General features: G+C 35.1%; 2 protein-coding genes across 2 annotated transcripts in view; one reads left to right on the plus strand and one right to left on the minus strand.

Annotated features, from left to right (window-relative positions):
• LOC137919549 (frequenin-2) overlaps positions 1–21,883 on the minus strand; it is a 137,264-nt gene that overhangs the window by 71,013 nt on the left and 44,368 nt on the right. The gene's annotated exons all lie outside the window — the stretch shown is intronic.
• LOC137918751 (pupal cuticle protein 36-like) lies at positions 16,360–18,890 on the plus strand. The gene is made up of 2 exons (XM_068761643.1): positions 16,360–16,467; positions 17,609–18,890. Exons 1-2 carry the CDS (start codon positions 16,453–16,455, stop codon positions 18,578–18,580), a joined length of 987 nt encoding a protein of 328 aa, XP_068617744.1. The 5' UTR covers positions 16,360–16,452; the 3' UTR covers positions 18,581–18,890.

Consider the following 21,883-nt stretch of genomic DNA (forward strand, 5'->3'; position numbering starts at 1 on the left):
CCTCCGATTCACTACACGATCTCTATTCGAGTTTCTGTAGTAATACCATTTACCGAACTGAAGTAAAAATGTTAAATCATAAAACATACATTTGGAAGCGCATTAACAAATAGCATTGCAACATTTGGAGCGATGCCACAACCGCGTAACTAGTTATAAATAAATATTTAATTACATCAGCAAATACGGAATTGAAAATGTTCGATCATGAATCAAATGAAGAATTTTGTAAGATTCATGTAAGGCCAGAAGAATCGGCACGTTTTCTTAATCATTTGCCTTCTAAACAAATTATCATAGCCGCAAGACTTTAACAAGGATGTTTACCTTGTGGGTAGACGTCCTCACTTTATCACTGTCATAATGATATTAGTAGAAAGACGCCCACTGAAAAGCTTATGCCTTCCCTAAAGTTCGCAACGATGACAACCAGCTACTTTTCTTGACAAATATGTTGTCGGTCCACTTCGTGGGTGTATACTAAAATCGTTTGACACAAATTAGGATTAAATTTGAACTTACAACAAAGTCAATCGGATTTGCCTCTTTTTTATTAAACACATTTGTGAAAGCAATTGTGATCACAGTAATTGATTGATCTATATTATATGTATTGAAAGCTTTATTTGAGGGAGCCTGTAAAAAACAAATGACGACAGTAATTTTAAAATTTTTTCCATATAATTTAGAAAAAAAAGCTTAAATTAAAAAAAAAAAAAAAAAATATATATATATATATATATATATATAGCGGAACGAAACATGGAATCGTCCAACTATCTCTTGTTTATAATGATTCCGGTCCAGCAGAGCTCGACGCACGAGTCCCAAAAGACCCGGCGGCACATCTACAGTACTCCAGCGTAATGATTTAAGCCAAGTTCTGTGTAAACGACACTCAGCGAAATAATTTAAAAAGTAATCTCGTGTATTTTAGACATATCACTTCAAGTGGAGAACTGTGTTATGATTTTTCAGTGACGTTAATACAAAAACAATGTACAATTATGTGTGTCAATCAAATTCTAATATGAAATAATTTGTAACACTTCTTTTATATATCTAAGCGCGATGGTAACAACATAAGAGCTTTTTAATGTGTTACTGCTATGACAGCCGTGTTTTCAGAGCGTACGAGTTGTAATGTAAGCGGGTTCAATTATTATAGTGCTACCGGAACCGCAGTACCGCGTCTTAGGAAATCGTGTCGATCACTGGCGGGGGACTCACAAAGCGAAGCGGTCGAAGTTTCCCCATTCTTGCCACGCGGATCATTAGGATTTTTACAGCCTATGTTATCTATTTAACTCAAAGTGCATACCAAGCATCGAACTCGAGATTTACGCACATTAGATGAAGCTAGTTAAATAATGATTGATATGTTTGAGATATAGTTACGAAAAGAATTGTTAATATAATGCTTTATAAAACTTATTAAATATGATTATTATTTTTATGTTATTATTTTCTTACAAGGTATTTTTAATGTTGTATAATACATACTTTAAAAGGTAGGTGGATAACAATTTATAATACATATTTATTTAATACACATATTGTAAGCGTAACATCAAAAAAACATACTAGTATTAAATAAGGTATAATGGTCTGTCTGACACAAAGCAATTTCTTACAGACAGCCACGCTATGGAATTAGATGATAAATTTTAATATTTTCAAATTAAAAAACACATACATAACTTTACTTACACCATTTCAGCCAGGATGTCCTAGACCTAGGCTTTCTTCATAGATAGGACCAGTTGTAATCGGTTTGAATTTAGCGTATTTTAAGAAACTTAACAATATTCATATGTTTTAATAATAAATACATTATTATTATTTTAATGGCGTGTGGTGTGCTTTTATATAAATATATAAATAAAAACTAATTTTCGTAAATTTGGTTGGTATATTATTCAAAAAATCGTATTTATGTCATTACATTAGGGTTACCGTCAAAGCAATAGTAGCCGAGCGGTAGAGGACAATGACTTACTAACGGTGGTTCGGGTTCAATTCCCGGGCACAAATCTTATATGATCTACACTTTCTGCATTAATTGTTCTAGAGGATGGGAAGCAGCGTCCTCTGCGTATCATTATACCATAATGCGATCACCTATTATGTTATCTCTTTATAGATATCATTGGTAGAGGCCTAGGCCTAGGGTCTAGACCCTGCCGATGATTTTTTGGGCTGGAACGACGATGACTACGACATCGATTTAGAATAAGAAATGCTCGTTAGAACAGGGAGTGCGCGGGTCATATTGCTCCTTCTACAGAGTCTTTGGAGCCGATAGCTTCTCGAATGGCGATGTGAGGTAAGTAAATCATTTACAAGAAGGACCTACGTAGTCATTTAAAGTCACTGGATACGGGCAGCGTAACACCGGTCATCGTGTGATCATTGAGAAGGGCCCATGTTCGGTAGTGATCATCTATCGATGATACGATCATGGCTAATTAATATTACCCGCTATTTTACTTTATAAATGTCAAAATAATGTCCACTTTCTGATTAACAGACTAGCATCTAAAAACATCATAGTATCAAACACAAAATATAATAGCGGTTCTGTGTGAAAGGTATCCGTATCTAATAAAATCACTTAGCAAACGTAAAACAGTTTTATTTCTAAACATGAAGAGTGTAAACAGTATCCCTGGGGCATTTCGAAAAAAGAGGATGATAAAATATAAAAATTACAATAACTACTTAAAATGATGCATTGCAATATGGACTCTAAAGTAACGTGGTTATAACTTTATTTTGTATGCACTGTACGGTAACTATGAAAATAGAGCCGCAAATTCATTCGCTAAACTAGTGGTGGTTTAATTAGGCTAATTAATAATTTCCGAGATGTCTGCATTCGGGTCTAGTTTGAATTCGCGCTGAGAGTTCCCCGGCGTGCATTTTGCGAGTCAACGAGTAAGTTTTAAATATGAATAAGTGAAATTCGACTTGTTTTTGGCTTGCTTGTTTATAAACAACTTGATTTTTAAGTTACGATCAACTCTGGATAATTTCGTTTCTAAAAAGAATCCATAGTATGATAATCGATTTAGTGTTTTTAAATGTGTTTTAGCCGCGAACTGGGAAGCGAAGCATAAGGCTACAATATGGTCAGACAATTTTTTAAAACTCGTTGAAAGACACTGGGTGCAGGCCTTTCCAATCCTTATTGGAAGTGTATGGGGTCGGCCTGTGTCCACCAGTGGACATCATGCAGCCTAAATAATGAGGATGGCGATAAACAACTTTAATTTATAAAACAAGTTAACTGTTTTATATATAAATACTTGAAATTTTTATATATAATAATTTTTTTTAATAAAAATTTCAAATTTTTTCACCGAAGTGATCTATGTTGGTGACCTTGGTTATCTTGAGGATCTCCTCATTCTTTATTCGATCTCGCAGCAAACTCTGATCATAACCATTAACACTGCGTTCCTTCCTTGTGAGCCTTCATGGTGTCGGAATCATACGTAGTACTGGGGTCTTCAAACATTCAAATTTAATTCATATTAAGGGATGACAGATCAAAATATGATAATTCCATAAAGTCTAACTTTAAAAACCGGAAACTACTACCGTCAACTACTTTGCCTTTATGCGATTAAAAAGTATGAGTCCTAATGAATAGATAGCTGTTAAGCTTGCTAACTATGTCATTCATAATATTTGAAATTTAAAATGTTATGCTATGTAAAGAACGATGGTTCAATTCAGTGTTTCCCGATGTGAGGCCTACTTCCTACAGGGGGCAATTTGATTGTTAAAGGGGGCAAGACAAGAACGACAAGAGTTGAATCCTTGCGCATGAATATAAAAATATATGTGTTATATAGCGGGACGTAAGAATTTTTAAAAGGCAAATTATTAATTAGATTCAAATCACGTCTGATGAAAATATCATAACTTGTACGAAACCATTTACAAATATCAGGTTTTGTAAAAGTATTGCGTATCAAAAATTTATTAAATGACTCACATTTTGTTACCATTTAATTTATTTATATTTTTTATCATAGAAATACCTTTCTTGATTTGCGTAAAACTTTCAACTTCTGAAGATATTTATTACAAGAATAAGCTTTAAGCTAACTAGTGAAGTTATTTTATGATATTCTGACGAATTTAATTGTTTATTCTTTTACAAAGAGGTAAATTATCATGTTTAGTGCTGTTATCTCTCAGTTGAACTACAACTTGGATTTGAAATATGATTTAAAACAAACTACTACAAATACTGCAGTAATGTCGCTTTCTTAAGTTAAATTCACACGACTACATTTTTAACAAGGTTTTATTTCTAATCAACAATATATTCGCATTCCTTATCAACAACCTTTTGACATCTAGTATACAAATTTTCAATGCCGGAGCGGTAAACATCAATCGATGTTTCTGTAAAATATGTCGACAGAAACGACATTACTTTCCGTTTCCCCTTATATATTTTTTTTTGTTAACAGGAATGTAGTCTTAATCGGAATTATCATAGTAATGGATACGATTAAAAAAGATAGTCGTGTAGAAGCAATTGGATAGCCATTTTTATTTATAAAAAAAAACAATTCGAGGAAAATTTATACAACAAAGTTAACACTATTCGAATGTTTAGTTTCAATTTACTTTCCTCTCGCATTCCGATTTAAAATCAATGGTGGCGAAAAGCACGAATCCGAAATATTTATGACGCGTGCTGAAGGTGTATTTGTATTTCCCCACCTATTTTTTCCACAAAAGAGTACAGTACAATATTTACCCATCACACGCATTCGGAATATTGAAACCGTTCAAATTTTAATGCACATATTAGATAAGGTGGGTGCGGCGTTCTGCGTCAAGCGGGGCGCCGTAGAGTCATACACAAAGAAACTCAAGTTGGGCAACTTCTGCACCGTATACCAGGCAGAGCTGCTGGCTCTAGCTGAGGCAACAGGGTACGCGGCCGGCGAGTCGGCGCAAGTCTGTGCCGTACTGAGCGACTCGCGGTCCGCTCTCGAAACTGTCGCAAGATCGGACACCCTCCATCCCTTAGCGTTAAGAGTGAAGGAGAATGTAATGAAAGCGAGAGAGAAAGGGAAGGATGTAAGGTTGTTCTGGGTGAAAGCGCACGCGGGGATGGAGGGGAACGAGAGGGCGGACCAGCTGGCCAAGGAAGCGGCCCTGAAGAGTAAAAGACGACCAGAGTACGAGAGATGCCCTGTTTCATTCGTCAAGCGGCAACTGAGACTGGAGTCGCTCGACGAATGGAACAGGAGGTATGTGGAAGGAACGACGGCTTCGGTAACGAGGATGTTTTTCCCGGACGCCGTCTCAGCCTACCGCGTGCTCCGCAGCATCGAGGTGGACGCGGTCTCGGCCCAGCTCTTCACGGGGCACGGGGGGTTCTCTGAGTACCTTCATAGGTTCAAGCTCAAGGAGGACCCCTCGTGCTTCTGTGAACCGGGCGTGGACCAGACCGTGATCCACCTTGTGGCCCGGTGTCCCGCATTCGGGGGACTCCGGTTCGGCTTCGAGTGCCGGTCTGGGGTTCAAATCAGGGAGGAGTCAATAGCCTCCCTGATAGGCGGAGAATACCAGCAAGATTTCATAACCCTCTGCAAAGAAATAGTTAAAAGAACAATAGAAATAAATAAAAGACAAACATAAGTAAGTAACAAAGCGACAATAAAATGGGAAAAAATTAAGAAATAAGACTGTGATAAATAAAAAATAATTATAAAATAAGAAATCCAAATGTAAATAAAAAGATAAAAATGTAATTATTAATAAGAAAAGAGGGAAGAATGAAAGCTGAATAGGGCGAATGAGAAAGAAAGATGAATTGTGGAATGAAAGATAGAAAATAGAATGAAAGAAATGACATTATAAGGAAAGAAAGAAGAGAAAGAAAATAATAAGAAATGTGAAAAATTATATTGATACAAAAGACCCTGTCCCAAACTAGATAGGGGTACGAATAAAAAAAAAAAAAAAAAAAAAAAAAAAAAAAAAAAAAAAAAAAAAAAAAAATGCACATATTAAAACTTCCCATTGATTTCAATGTTGTGAATTCAAGTTTTAGTTGACTAATAAAAATTCAGAGTAATTGTTTATAGGTGTGAAAGCATAAAAGAGTGAATGAAACACCATATATAAAAAAACAAAAGTTTCAGAAATAAAATATTTCGTAATAAGATAGTAAGAAAAAGCGTTTTCCAAATTTGAATTCATTATCTGACCCTAAAGACTTTGTATTGCCAGTAATTACAGGGCTGTCGAACTCCAAGAGAAAAAAAAAACATTTAATGAAATATATTTCAAAGTGATCAAATAACACAAAATAATTGGAAAAGAGGTCAAAAGGCTTTAAAAAATTTCATACGCTAAAAGCTTTTATGTCTATAACAAATCACGCTGTATAATTTTGCTTATTAAAATAAACACAGATAATTCCTACTGATTTTAATGATAGAACTATAGAAATATATAACTACTTATTTGTAGTAGGTAGGTATATTTTTTAGAAGTAGTGATCTTGCGGTCGAGGATAGACTTGCCATTGTAGGTCGCGGATTTGATTTCTAGGATACAATCTTGTATAATTAGCACTATGTGCAGTAAACACATAGGATTGTCACTGCTTATAAACAAGCTTCGAGATGATGGACAACAGTGTCTTATTCATAACATAATAGCACACTACGATCGTTAACCCGCCTGCCAAGTGGTGATTATGGTATACAACATATCCTGGGGTAATGCCAACTGGGTAGCAAACTCTGGTGGGAGGCTTCGACAGTGGCTAGTTACAACTCAACGGAATAAGCCGCGCTGTGAAATGACCTGTGTTTTGTTTGAGCAGCACTGTAGCACAGACTGGTGACACACTTAAAGTCTGGATTTGGAGGGTAGCGGGATCCGCAACACGCTTTTTCGCTGGCCGACCGCAGGTAGTTGAGGACTCGAGTAGAGTGCCAACCACAAATGCAAGGCTGCCCCGCCATCTTGCGAAAAACCCCGGCTGTAGTGCCGGTAGGCGTTCGTGAGGGAGAGGTGTGGTATGAGCACTCAACTACTTCCTTTACCTTCAATTACACCGCAAACTCGACTCGGTGCACAAGCACCTCGAGTCCAAAACGCCGCACTTGCTATTCCTCAGGGAGGCGAAGATTACCTTAACTACCCAAGGCAACTTCAATAACCTGGAGAGTTCTATTTCTAGTGTTCTATTTTTGAAATAATTCATGTTTTTTTTTTAATTTCCGTTCTGTATTTATGTTGTTTTCAATACTGTCTGTTTAGTGTGACAATTCTTTTCATTCATTAATTTTATAACTTAATAATTTGAATTTTAAATATGTTTTTCTTACTATACTGTTATTAAGTTGTTTAATGAAACTATTGACTTTTCGATAGGATGTGCCATATATCAATTGACGACATACATACATTTACCCTTTTATTATTAAAAATCATTTTATATCAAATAAGACGTCGTTTTAAAGCATAATTGAAATAAAAGTTCTTGTTGTCAAGTAGGTTTGTCATTAGCTTTAGGATCGCCCTTCACCTCATAAATTTATAGCTTAATAAAAAAAATATCAAAATAAACAGCACGTGAGATACGAGGTATCAATTTTATATGCCCATGAAAGATGTAATCTTAGGTGCCCAAGTGTTTTATTATTATATCACCAAAAATAAACAGCGATGTGTGAATTTTAAAAGAAAGTTTACCCGTTTTAAAGCTTCAATTTATATATCTTTCCCTTGTCCCACATAAATCTGTCGGTAATTTTCACTAGGCCGCGTGTTTTTTTATATTAAACACGGAACCACCCTTTGTTCATTTTCAACATTAATATTATAATACGTTTTGTTCTATTGTATGATGTGATAAGTTAAAGTTATAAAAAAATATCTGTTTATTTAATAAAGTTTAACTATAATTTGACAAGTTAAATACTTAATATGTTAACCTTTCAAGTTATGATTTAAGAATGATGGTAAAAATATTAAATAATCACACTAAACAGATCGTGGCAACATGCTGTTTTTTTATCTTTACTAAATATGTATAAGTATATATCTTCATTACAAATATAAAATACACGTAAGGCGGTTAATAACAATTAGTTATTACTTTACTATTTATATTTATTACACTGATTCTTCTTTTTCACTTCCTATTGTCTCTCATTCCTTTTATATATCGCATCTTTTTTCCTTTATAGTTCCATCCGGAATTCTACTTTATAATATTTATTTTGTTTTCTACCATTATTTAATATTTTACAATTCCTCAGTTTCTTTATATCACATTTCTAAGCGGTCCTATTGGAAATCAATTGGCCTATATTCTTTCCCTGATTTCCAAAGCCTATGCGCCTTTATCTACCGTTGCGTGTATATGTGTTATCAAAATTCGAATTACTACATATATAAATTATTTGTTGTTTACTATCAGTTCCTTTAGACTTTATACTGCTAGAAGAAACAAGCCTGTCACATTTATATAGAAATGACAATTTAAAGTAACATGTTTTATAATGTTCACTGTATATAGAGTGATTGTGAAAAAGGTGCAAGAGTATCAAAAGTTAATTAGCCATACATTCACCCCTTTAATGTTGTTCCTGCAGACTTTGTACTGCTAGAAGTTATTGGCGAGTTGCTATAGATTTTCAGAGTGATCACTTTATTCATTTGATTTGATAGATGTAAAAGCCTTTAAAGGTTTTACGTCTGTAACCAATCATCCTTTATTTGTGTCACTCGACAAAATATAAAAGAAGGTACATAGGTTGCGGTTACTGGCGATATTTTTTGATTTGGCTTGCTTCGCGACTAGATAATTCGTCAGCGATATGTTCAGACGCAAGACCATCTCCTAGATACAGTTCAATGCGGTCACGTGAGCCGACAAACTCTCGCATTCCAATTAATTTATAACTCCCTTACGTAATTTAATTCCAACAGACGCGTAGGCGTGTCGCTTCTCGGCGGTTGGGAAATACTCGCGATAAATTTGAAAGTTTTTTTTATTTAAACTTTATATTTTAACAACGCAGTTGAATTGTATTTAAAAATTTTGTATTTTTTTAAGAAGTTTTATAGAAACAGTTGCATGAAATGCCTTGTTAAAATTTAAGTCTAAGGTTTCCGAGTGGTCAAAGTGGACTTCTATGGATCCACTGTAGACTCGACGGCGGTAGACCCCATTGGCGTCACCAAAAAAATGGAGTTTTACAATACCAATTCGTTGTGCCAATATCTGATATTAAAGCACTATTATGTTAATGGCAGATAATATCGTTAAAAAAAATATTTAAATTTAATATTCAGTAACTGCTGAGTACACCGGAAAAATCAAAATTTTGCCAAAGGTCTATTGTAGAATATATTTCTGTACGTCTGATTTAAATTATTTATTGTTGTCTGTTCTAGAATTGAAATCTTTACCATATTTCCGTTATAAATTGGACAATTGTCAAATTGTATTAAGAAAATGGCGGAATGAGCATTCCGATTTCGATACATATATGGATATCGATTGTAAGAATGAAGTGGAAAATGAGATCAAGTGAAAGGTTTAACGAATTAAGCGAATGTGATCCATACCTAGTAATATCCTCTGTATTAGCCGGGCCATTATAGTATTGTTTAACAATAATTAGGTAAAAATGTGTTTACATGGGAACAATATGTCAACATTCTATTATTTATGGTAAAGACGCGTTCTTTTGAACTGATTTCGATTCAACTTGTGATTAAAAACTTTTTTATTAATCAAAAAGCCAAATATCTACAGAAAATTATTAATTCCATTACATGTAAATACTTCTTTAAATTTGTTTACAAATGGAGATATACGCTATTGTAATCTTGCCTGTAAGTAATTTAAATGCTTGCAGAAATGTGCATTAATGTTTTCTAGAGAATAATTTATATATACGAATTTCTACAACACGGTAATTTTTAACCACTTAGATTCCGTGAATTATTTAAATAGCCTATAGCAGTACAGTATACTTAGTAGTATAGTTTTGTTTAGTTGATTTTGGAAGCGTTCATTCAATGCATGTAAAATAATTATAATTCGACACACGCTCGAAAGTAATTTTGGGGCTTTGTAATTTTTGCCGAATACGAACAATTCACTCACTTATATAACAGTGTAAGTTTAAACGTGCAAGGATAACAAGTTTATTTAAAACCGGATTATGATTTAAACTCGACCTATATCTCAGTTTTTTTTAGACACGGTAGCAGACATTGGACAGATTTTACAAGGCATTTTATACATTTAAATCTAAATAATTTTTATTCGAGAAAACTTTTGAAATCGTCGAATATTTAAACAATCTAAGATGCAACCATTGGCTCGGAATGCTGATCTGGTGTGAATAGGTGGCCAGAAGTTGAACAGTAGATCTTTTAAACGAGTAAATAAAAATTAGATATATATATTCAATGTTTACTTCTATTCATAAATCTATGATCCGTACAAGGTATTTACATGATTTAAAAATAAAATAAGACATACGTCACTACGTGAGACGCTTCGTAATAGATTTAGAAACATGACTCATATATATAAATATTAATTTATTTCGTCTGAACATTTCTTCATCTGTTATGTAAATCGATTTAATTTTTAAATATAAAACAAAAGCGAATCATCTTATGGAACGAAATTATAAATTCAAATGAGCCATGAAAAGCTAAACGGTTAAAACGTAAATGACCAAAAAAAATACCAATTGTGTTAAATTATAATAACCTTTGGATAAACAAAATCGACGTGGGTCGATAGGAATACACTTGACCTTCGTCTGAGGTGTGAGATTCTATCAAACATGCCGGCCATGGCGAATCGATGTTTCTGTCGCGATCGCAATAGAATACCGCAGAGGTGTCAAATAAAGCGAAGTACAGCCGCGGGGCGTTCTTGGATTTGTCTGATTGATTTCAATAACACTTATATCTATTAGTCTTCACTATTATAGCTTTATAAAGGTTTTCGCGACCTCGGAATGTACTTTGAGTATGACACGGGCAAATAGTTAATATTAAATGTCAATAGTCAATCATTGGACCGACCATATAGTTTAGGTCGCAAGATGACAATTCGGATAATGCAAATCCCCTCATCCAGTTGACTTGGAAAGGCCTATACCTTTTTTTTATGGCTCCCGTTTTATGTAGCTACTCGTACTTGCCCTGTCTTGGGTACACAGAGACTCTTTTTACAAAATATTTTTTTCAAAGTTTTTATTATATACATTCTCATATTTTTTTTCTTCTCAATGTCATTTGTTCATCCTTTATTTTTTAGAAAATTTTTCATTCCTTTAATATTTTCCTAATCCTTTCATTCATCACCTATCTTTCGTTACTTTCCCACCAGAATGCTATAGGCTTAGATTTTGCTTGTTTTGGTTTATTTTCATTAGTTTTTTCATTTTACTTTATTGTTATATTTACATTATTGTTTTATTTTCTTTAGATTTATCACAGATTTAGGTATTTATTTTGACTAGTCTTATATAATTTTTTTGCCTAGTTGTTCCTTTATTGATCTCTCATATGATCCTTCTGCAGTACTCTATAAAGGTTGCTTGACTCTCCTCGTTGTTTTGATTTCCCTTTCTTCGACGCCTTGCTGCAACGGAAACTGGTAATCCATCCTTAACGCACAAAATATGGGACAGCCTGTGATCAGATGGGCCTTTAACTTGCAGTAGGCGTCTATTAGCTGACATGATAATGATAAGGGAGTAAGAAAATATATATATTGCAAGTCTTAACGCAGGTTGAAGGAAGGTATTATAGTAGTTTTAACTAAATTTTTTCAAATTTTAACTACATTGTATTCGTACCTTGCGTTTCTACTCTTATAGTTGGAAGATTCAAATTCGCGCACAGCCAATTTTTTTAAAATCAGGTTACAACTATTTTTAATATAGAACAAATAATAAATAAATTTAAATTGTAAACTTGATTCGACACGAGTTTACATATAAGCTGGTTTACTGTAGAGTATGTATTGAGATGTCTATGATTTAATACAGTTTCTTTATCTGAAAGTAATTGATATTTTTCAAAATAAATACTGTAGATAAAATCAATTAACTACGAAGAAATAATTTTGTAAGTTTTTAAAGGTCTTTAGTAAGACGTTTAAAACCTACATTTATTTCACTTAAAACAATTGTTTCATTGCTTGATAAGACTGAAGTCCTCAAATATCTCCGTTACTAAAGATGTGCCTATATTTTTGTGGTCGAAATTATGATGGCGATAAATGGAAACATAGATCGCATCTTGTAAGAAATATATCTTCTGAAGTGCTGTAATATTGAGAACAGGCGAAGTAATAAAAAAAGTCACCCCGTATAAATGTCGCACGATCGTATGTTTCATTCTTTATAAATTGCACCACATTCCCGTTTGCAATGAACGGCCACGGTAAAGCTGCGAAATGAAAATAGAAAAAGGCAAGTGCTATTGAAAAATGCGAATCGATTGCACCCTACACTTTGTTTGGCTTCTGGAGAACAAACCATTTCGCTAAAAGCTTGCAACCTGAAACACTGAACCGTCTCAACAAGTAACTGTAAAATTCTTTGACAATTCCTTTAAGAAAAATCAACATTATATAATTTATTTGTGTGATATCATATTGAAAATAGCTCGGAACATATATTTAGATGTTTATATACTGCATAGTTTTATTATATGCGGACGAGAATCGTGTCTTTTTTATTATAAAAATCACAAGATTGTTAGGGCATTCACTTTACATAATATAGTCTGTGTAATATCATAGTTGTCATAATTTCAGTCACATATGAAGTCCAATGCTGGACATAGATCTCCCCTATAGTATCTTAACGAGGTCCTTTGTTCTCCTTATGGATAGACGACCATTTTAGAACTTTTAGGCCATAGCAGTCATCTGTTTTCCTCGCCTTATGGGCTGTGACCACCACTATTTCGATCAATGATTAATTGTTTCAAATCTACTTTATAACAATTTAATAATTGAACTATTAATTTGTCATAGACATGTGTGCTCTGCTATGATTGTTTAATAATCATTATTTCAGCAGAAGGACTAATGATGAACACGCTATTGTGATCAATAAATAAGGTGAAATGGTGAATCAAAACTCCCGGGCGTTAGAAAGGCAGGTTATTTTTTATAGGTTGGTAGAACTGTCTATAACATTTGCCAAGCGTCTTTTTTAAAGTTCGAATATCATCCAAGTTCAAATCATTTTGAAAGATGTTTTATGTCTCAAACGCGTCAAGTTTCGATTGGTCGATATCATACTGCATTGGTTCTCCGTGACTGTTTTTGTCAAAAACTTGAATTGGCTTCGTGTGACTTCTGGCTATTCAGTAAATTCGAAGAGACAACGCGGAGATGCAGCTTTGATACGATCGAGAATTGAAGGTTTTGAAGGCTAAACCGAAAAAAATCTATCCCGTCTGGTACGAGGACTGGGAAAAGCGTTGGCAAAAGTATGTTTTATCGCACGGGGAAAAATTCAGTTTCATTTCAAAATTCAATTTCATTCACTTCAAAATATAAATTTTGAAGTGAATGAAATTGATTTGAAACAAACAATAAAGAATTTACATTTTATAATTAAATTCAATTTACTTTTTTATCACAGTATTAGACGTCATCTCGAGATTTTCAATATAATCAGGTGGGAGCGGATGAAATGTCATTTTCTTTTTATACGATGGAACTCCATTGCAAGGTATAGGTCATTCTCTAACAATTGCCATGATGACTAATCCTGCGCTGCCAGCATCTGGCAACTTCCTGCGATCTTCACTATGTTGTTGGACAACCTGGAAGGGGACCTACCTCACGCGTCTGCCAGCTTATGATCACCGCTCGAGAAGCTTTCGGACCTAACGGCCATCGATTGGAAGAGCGATGTGCCACGCCTACTGCCACTTCGGACTTGTAATTCTTCGAGCTACGCCGGTGATAGTGGTTCTTCTGCGGATTTCCTCATTTATAATTCTAACTCGCATCGAAACTTCTAAGTGTCTTAAATATTTAATGGAATCAGGCGTTATCTCGCAGAAGTCTATACCAAGTAAGAAAAGGACCAATATTTAGCCCCTTCCGCACATGCACTCAAATTGAGTGATTTGGCGGTGGCGGTTGTGTGATTCGCATTGTTTGTTGCATTCGCATTTATCAGCGGGCTGCGCTTTATTGCATGACTACCACTGCATGTGCGGAAGTGGCTAAATATTGGTCCTTTTCTTACTTTCTAAATGTCTAATTAACATTATTTAGATAAAGAATTGAATAATTTTTAGTTCATAACAACAGTAGTATACTTGTGAAATATAGATAAAGGAAGTAACTCATAATGCGATGCTTTATATGCCAGAAGCGGTTACACAGTTTAACTTAGGGTATAATTAACTTTGTTAGTCTGATATAGTATCGGATATATTATAAAGATACGTATGTTTTAACCGTACATTGTATTTTTTTAGCTTTATAACTGAAATATTGCCGAACTTACGAATTCAGCCAACCCCATACAGTAATGCTGATAAAAATACGCAACTTTGAGGTGTGCTAAAAGCGGAACAGTGTTATACCAAAACTGGCGTGCATTATTCACGACACTTGAGTTGATTTAATGTAATATTATATTATTTATATAGGTTAGTTCTCTATTCTGTTTGTTCGTGTTCGGAATTCAGAATAAATGTTTAATTTATTTGTAATTAATGAATAAAAAAATAAAAATAAGTGCTTGTGTTTGATATATCATCTTGAGAATCTTTCGGACCTAACGCCCATCGATTGCACGAGTGATGTGCCCGCCATTTATACGAATGATTCTTCGAGCTACGTCGGTGATCCTGGTTCTTCTGCGGATCTTTTCATTTCTGATTCGATCTCGCAGCAAAACTCCGAGCAGAGCTCTCTCCATTGCTCTCTGAGTGACCTTGAGCCTATTGAGGTCTGACACTCGGATCCGTATGTCATCACCGTCAACACACATGATATATCATACATAGCTTCCATCATAGGCATAATGATACCGAAGACCGTTTTGTTTGAACAAAACTTTCAAGATGATTTAATTTTGTCGTACTAAAATTATTTCTTTTTAATTAATATATAATACATCCAATCACACATATAATAACGCTGTTTTATAACGTTATATATAATAGTAAGAACGTAAATAAAAGAATATGAATTTTTAAGGTTCTCTATATATATGGGTGATTATAACCAATCCGTTAAAAACTAAGTTGTGATTCATGTTCAAAAGTTTTCAGATTATTTCAATGTAATAACTTTTAGTGTTTTTATATATATATTTTACTTATAATGCACTAGTCTTGACCGAGATCCCGTCTGATGTTAATTGCTCAAATAGCCTTCGTTTGCAAATCGCTAGTAATAACCTATTCAATCTTTTTTTGAAGGTCGTTTATCATATTTTGGCGAGAACACTCTCAAAAGCATTAAAATCGAATATACCATACAATATTGAAATTATCGCTCGATTTTTGTTTAATAAGATTTACTTGAGTGAATGTGACATAAAAAAAATTTTAAACATCACGTAATCATTGTTTTGAGACACGATATAAATTTCGTTAAAAACAACCTTTCGTTTTTTAATACTGATTAATAAGTAAACATATGCTAAGAAACTCTGAAAGTTGCAGTATATCGTTTTGTGCAACGGATTGTCGTTTCATCAAACATTTTACGAACCAAAGCCGATTACTCATGATCCAATGGAGGCAATAAGGTGTTGCCGCTCTAAACAAAGCCTGAACACACGTAACAAATACTCTTTACAGTATCATTACGAAAACCTTTAACATGTGACGTACCGGCGATAATAAGGAAAATTTGTATACAGCCGATAGATAAAACGCAACCGATGACGTCACGAGCGTGTACGATCTTAAAAAACGGAGAATGTATGCGTTCTCCCCGCTTAGAGTGAGAAGGAGTACCGACGACAAAAAAAATTTATTTCGACAGAGTTGTAAAAGGCTGTACGGTGTGCAGAGTAATATGAACTGTAAGTGCAGAGGTCGGGCAAGGCGGTGCGTGGAGGCGAGCGCTGGACGCTAAGGCGGCGTGTCGAATGCGCTCCGCGCCAGTCGCGGACCTCGTCGAAAAGAAAGGACCGTATACTTGTTAAATAATGACGATAGTTGCACGTTACCGAGTGAAATGTTCGTAGGGATGGAGTGTTCTGACGAGATGAGCACTTCGGTATTTAAGAGCGGGTCGCCCGGCGAATGTCATCAGTTAACACGAGCTCCCACAGCCAGAAACATCTCCGACGAGCTGAGTTGCTCTGATCAGTGATACTACAAGTTCCCGAAGTAGGGTCCTCCTACATTAGAGAAGTGCAACCCACGCTCAATATGCGCGCTTTTGTGGTGAGTTTTGCTTGCGTTCGATACAATATATATATTTTTTTAAATTTACATCTTTAACATATTTTCCATTTGGCACATGCGATTTATCCCCCACATATATCACCGCTTCCAGGAATCACGGTGTAAAGTGAAGTGTTCAGTGATTTCTCTATGGACTTTCATGTGCCAAATATATTCGGGAAGATATTTCTTCTCAGTGACTTGTGACAAATGTGTATGGCTTTTCTTTTTTGATATCTCTGGGAATAGTGGTGTCCTGAATTTATTCGATAACCATCATCGAATTAATGCACAGCCTTAGGACCAGAACTAAATCAATGTTTAATTTTAATTCTATCTAAAATAAATTTAAACAAAATAATTAATAATGTAAAAATTAAAACTGCTTTAATCACCAGTAAAACAGTTCTTGGTGATGTATACAAAGATTATATCAATTTCGACACAAACCAGATTTTTATACGAAGTGGTTCGTTATTCAGTACAGGTGAAATCTTCATTTCACTGACTCCACACCGTCACATTATGACTTCGAAATGTCAATGAAAGTAACAAACGTATCAGTATTCCAGTGCAACAACATTCTAAATATTTATTCGCCACTTGCATAATCCAGTCCATTTCAAATTGTTAACTACCGCATACGGTTTATCTCGTATTGCGTCATTTATTATCTTTTCTAATCTCTTTGTTCTAATCTGCTCCAGTAATGTCTACTTGTTCCCGATTTCACTAAAACATTATTCGTTATTGTTAAATTTCCTACGAACGATGTTTGGCAAATTTTCACCGCTCGGCGAATTCATCTTATAAGATATTTTTGTTAGGAAATTTTGCTGCGCTTTTACAATTTGTTTATCCTCAATATAGTGTTCCGAGTCATTGCTTATGTCGAAGTACTTTAAAATATTACAACATGACATACATTAGTTGCGATGAACTGGATTATGCAAAAGATTATTGCTTGAGAAAAGGACTTTAAATACATTATGCGGTCAAAAAAGAGGCGAACAATACATTTAGTCTTCCAACTACAGTTTTGTTCCAAATGGGAATTTTAAGCAAGGGTAATTTAACACAAAAGAGATGAAGTGACGTCATTGGTTTGAAAGAAGCTGAAGATATGTATTGCTCGTTACAGGTACTCGCCTGCGTGGCGCTCGCCTACGGCCGCCCCGAGCCACCAGTCGGCTACAGTTACTCAGCTCCGACAAGATACTCCACCCCATCTGGAAGCTATGGAGCTCCTTCCCTAGAAGGAATCCGAGGAATCTCTTCCAGTGCAATTTCCGGAGGAGTGTCCTTTGGATCAAGTGGTCTGTCTCTTGGTGGACATTCCGGTGGATTATCTGGGTTCTCTTCTTCTGGAGGACTTTCTCTCGGTGGTGGAAGCCTCGGAGGTGGAATTAGCGGAGGCAGCCTCGGTGGTCTTGCCTTAGGCGGTGACTCTGGCTTCGGTGGTGGATATGCTGGTGGCTATTCTGGTGCCCCTCTGGTGCAAAAGCACATCTACGTCCACGTGCCACCACCAGAACCCGTAGAACAGAGAATCCCCCGCATCCCGGCTGTCGCTCCTCCCCAGAAGCACTACAAGATCATCTTCATCAAGGCCCCAACTCCTCCCACCCCTGTTGCTCCCATCATTCCCGTCCAGCCTCAAAATGAAGAGAAGACCCTCGTCTACGTTTTGGTCAAGAAACCCGAAGAGCAGCCCGACATCGTCATCCCCACCCCAGCTCCTACTCAGCCCTCCAAACCTGAAGTTTACTTCATCAAGTACCAGACCCAGAAGGAAGGTGGTGTTATCGGCGGTGGTGCCATCGGCGGAGGTGCCCTTGGTGGTGGCTCTATTGGAGGTGGTTCAATTGGCGGTGGATCCATTGGCGGTGGTGATCTTAGCGCTCTTTCTCTCGGTGGATCTGGAATCAGCGGTATCGGAGGTGGCATCGGAGGCGGTGCCGGCATCGGTGACGTTTCTGGCCATGGTGGTGACATCAGCGGTGGTGATTTCGGTGTAAGCGGCGGAGACGACAGCGGATCTGTCGGTGGTCACAGTGGCGCTGCTAGCGCTCAGTACGGTCCCCCTGGTCACGTTGCTGGCTCCATCCACTAAATACCAATTACTCAAATACGCCCAAGTGGTACATAGAGGAGTTATAATATTTATTGCTAAGCGACCACCATTTACGGTTTACCACTCGTCTCGGCAACCGCGAGCGGGATCAAATACGAATACGCTTCCATCAAAGCCAGAGTTTGGCGAACGCCCTGTAAATAGTCATCATCAGCGTTCGCCATCAAGTCAGGCAGCAACACAATATTCAACTCTTCCACCATCATCGCCACTCATCGCTACTTGTTATTAGTGCACAGTGTTAATGTTGTTCCAAATGAGTATTTTACTGCGACTGTTATGTTTATGTATTATAGATAGCTTTTTATTTTTTATTTTATAATAAAACACGAATGTGATGCAATTTTGTTTTTTGGTGATACCCCCTGTGAGCATACAATTGCGTCACGTCTGAAAGTCGATGTGAAAGGTTGCCTTGGCATGGTTGAGGGTGATCGGTGGTCCATTTGAGTCTCCTTTCTCCTTAGCAACCGGTACAGCTTCGATATAAAATCAAAATTGTGTACAAGCGTAATAACGTTATTACGCAAGTTCGCATTCAAAGCGAACGGACTGGACGTGCGGTGCCGCTCCAATGATCTCTACGATCATAATATATTAAGTCCAATGAACACTTAACACCGCGCCGATTTGAAACAAACCCGCCGAGTCAAAACAACTTAACCCGTTTTAGAACGTCGTATATTTCATGAGAAAGCTGTTTATTCTATAAGCAATATTAACTTTCGATTTTTGGAACAGTTCCGCTTTAATACAATTCGATTTTATATCAGCGAAATGGTGTTTATATCTGTCTCGAATGACAGAGGACACGATACAGATAAAAAAAGAGGAGACACAGATAAAAAATATATATGAAGTAAAAACTAAAAATAAATAAACTTTGCAAATTATTAATTACATTAATCGAACTAATTGACTACTACCGCGTTATTTATAATAATTACATGTATACGCATACCATGTATTCAGTATATTTAAACATGCAAATTTAAAAACGCAACTTATATTTTTCTATATCGCACAATAAAATTTTATTGCGAATATTCTTTTTTTTAGAATTCAATATGTTTGTCTTCAAGTATTTTACACACATGACATATTGCTTATTTTTAGGTATCAATAAATGTAATTAACGTATTTACAGTAGAAGTTATGTTAAAAGACATGTTTTAACGTATATAGACTAATCTGGTAAAATAGTAGTGTTTAGCGGCCCAAGCCGAGGCTACCTCAGGAGCCTGCGAGCCTCGCTGGAGGTCTTAGGCAAGGCGCCCTTTGCGCCCTGCCACCTCAAACTGAGGAACCAGGTCCGCTCTAAAAAAGTGTATAGTGTTTGTCTGAAATTTACCATAATTATCTATTTATTAATCGATTCATAATTAGTGTTTATATGAATTCTTTATGAACTGTAACAGGATAGCTTCGGTCTTTAGCGCTCTGGCGTACTGTCTTTGTACTATACGGTTATTTCTATATTATATTTATATTTATATTATTATATTCTACGGTTTATTGTCAATATATAAAGTATAACATTTTAGATCATCTGTATAACTTAAACGTTACGTTTGGCTGTCTATGGTCTAATATTTTATTAACACAATTGTTATATGATATTAACCATGGCCATCAAATGGTGCTCAAAAATATATCTCTAATTAAGGAGTTTACAACTAAGGAGGTATGTCCATTCCTTTATCTATTGTACGATAGGAAGAAATGAAAATAGAAAAGTTTGTAAAAAAATCATTGTAAAATATATCTCTGTTCCAAAAATAAGGTGGGAGAACTTGAGGCCATAAAAATAGTCAAATCTAACCGACATAGTCGAGGTCCCCCGGGGAGCCTTTGATAACAATTAAAAGAGGCTAAAGCCTTAATTCCATCTCCGCCCTGTTTCAACTTGCAAAAGCTAATTGAGCAGCAGTGTAGTCGAAAGATAAATAAAAATTACAGAAACAATATAGATTAATTGGTGTCAGGTTGGCCGAGATCAAATAACTCAATTTATAAAATGATTCTATTTATCGTTATTCCCTTTCTTACTAAGTGGCCATACCCAATTTGCCTGGAAGTATCGGATAACCTTATCGGTTGTCTAATTGAATCTAAATTATAAAACGAAGAGAGATAGAGAGAGAGAGGCAAATAGTAATTTTATATTTAAAGAAGCGAAAGGATAACAATTGAAACTCGATTTATCTATTACGTTCCTAAATGTAACGAAATACTTGAAATAATTGAATTAGTTTTTACAATTTTATTTGGTAAACTATAAAAAACATAGCTCGTGTAAAACAAATATAATTATCAACACATATTTCACACAGTTAAAATATTAATATTCATTAGGGAAACCGGAAAGTATTTTTGTTTCTGTCGACATATTTTACAAAAAAAAGGATTGATTTTTTTTACCCCTCCAGCATTGAAAATTCGCATAGTAGATGACAAAAGGTTGTTGATAACGAAAGTGAATATATTGTTGATCAGAAATAAAAACTTGTTATAAATATAGCCGTGTGAATTTAACTTAAGAAAGCGACATAACTTTCTACTACTCCTCCTTTAGGTCCTCCTAATACAAAATCTGAATTTATATGGAAAAGGGAGAAAATATCAACACAGACATTATGTTGACATGTTGTACAATTTATTTAAAGACCTATTTTTATCTCGATTAAGATTACAGATCGTCTTTAAAGCGTGTACTACACTGCGGAAAATACATCTAGAATGTGGAATTTTAAACCAATGAAAACTGTAATGTAATACATATTTAACATACAGGGTTGTAGGTGGAAAATATTTAAAAAGATAAATGCAGTGCAATCAGTATAAACGCTTTAAAGTTTTCACATCTATTTTTAACTAACTTGTATATAATGATCATTCTGAAATATTTTACATTGTTTTTTTATTGAAGTACTACAGACAAATGACTTCTGCTAGTATAAGTTCTGTAGTGTCCTAATGTCGAATAGGAAAAAAGATAGATAAAAAATATTGGCTTCATTTTGATAGGGAAAGAAGGCAGAAAAACATTTTTCAATTTCTGCAGAACAGTAAACAAAATAGCGATAAATAAAAACAAATGAAAAGTTAATTGGTGCAATACAAAAAATCTTAATACTAATGTTGAAAATAAGAGAAGAGAACTGTGATATATACGTATAAGATGTGATATATATAAATTGTAAAAAGAAAATAAACTGCAGTAATTGAGGATGAATGAAAGGATATTAGAGCGGAAAAGAATAATTGACTGAATTATGGAAT

The sequence above is a fragment of the Battus philenor genome, unplaced genomic scaffold, assembly GCF_028537555.1.
Source record: "Battus philenor isolate CCGP_79_NKW_IND1 unplaced genomic scaffold, ilBatPhil1.0.hap1 SCAF_1, whole genome shotgun sequence".
NCBI lineage: Eukaryota > Metazoa > Arthropoda > Insecta > Lepidoptera > Papilionidae > Battus > Battus philenor.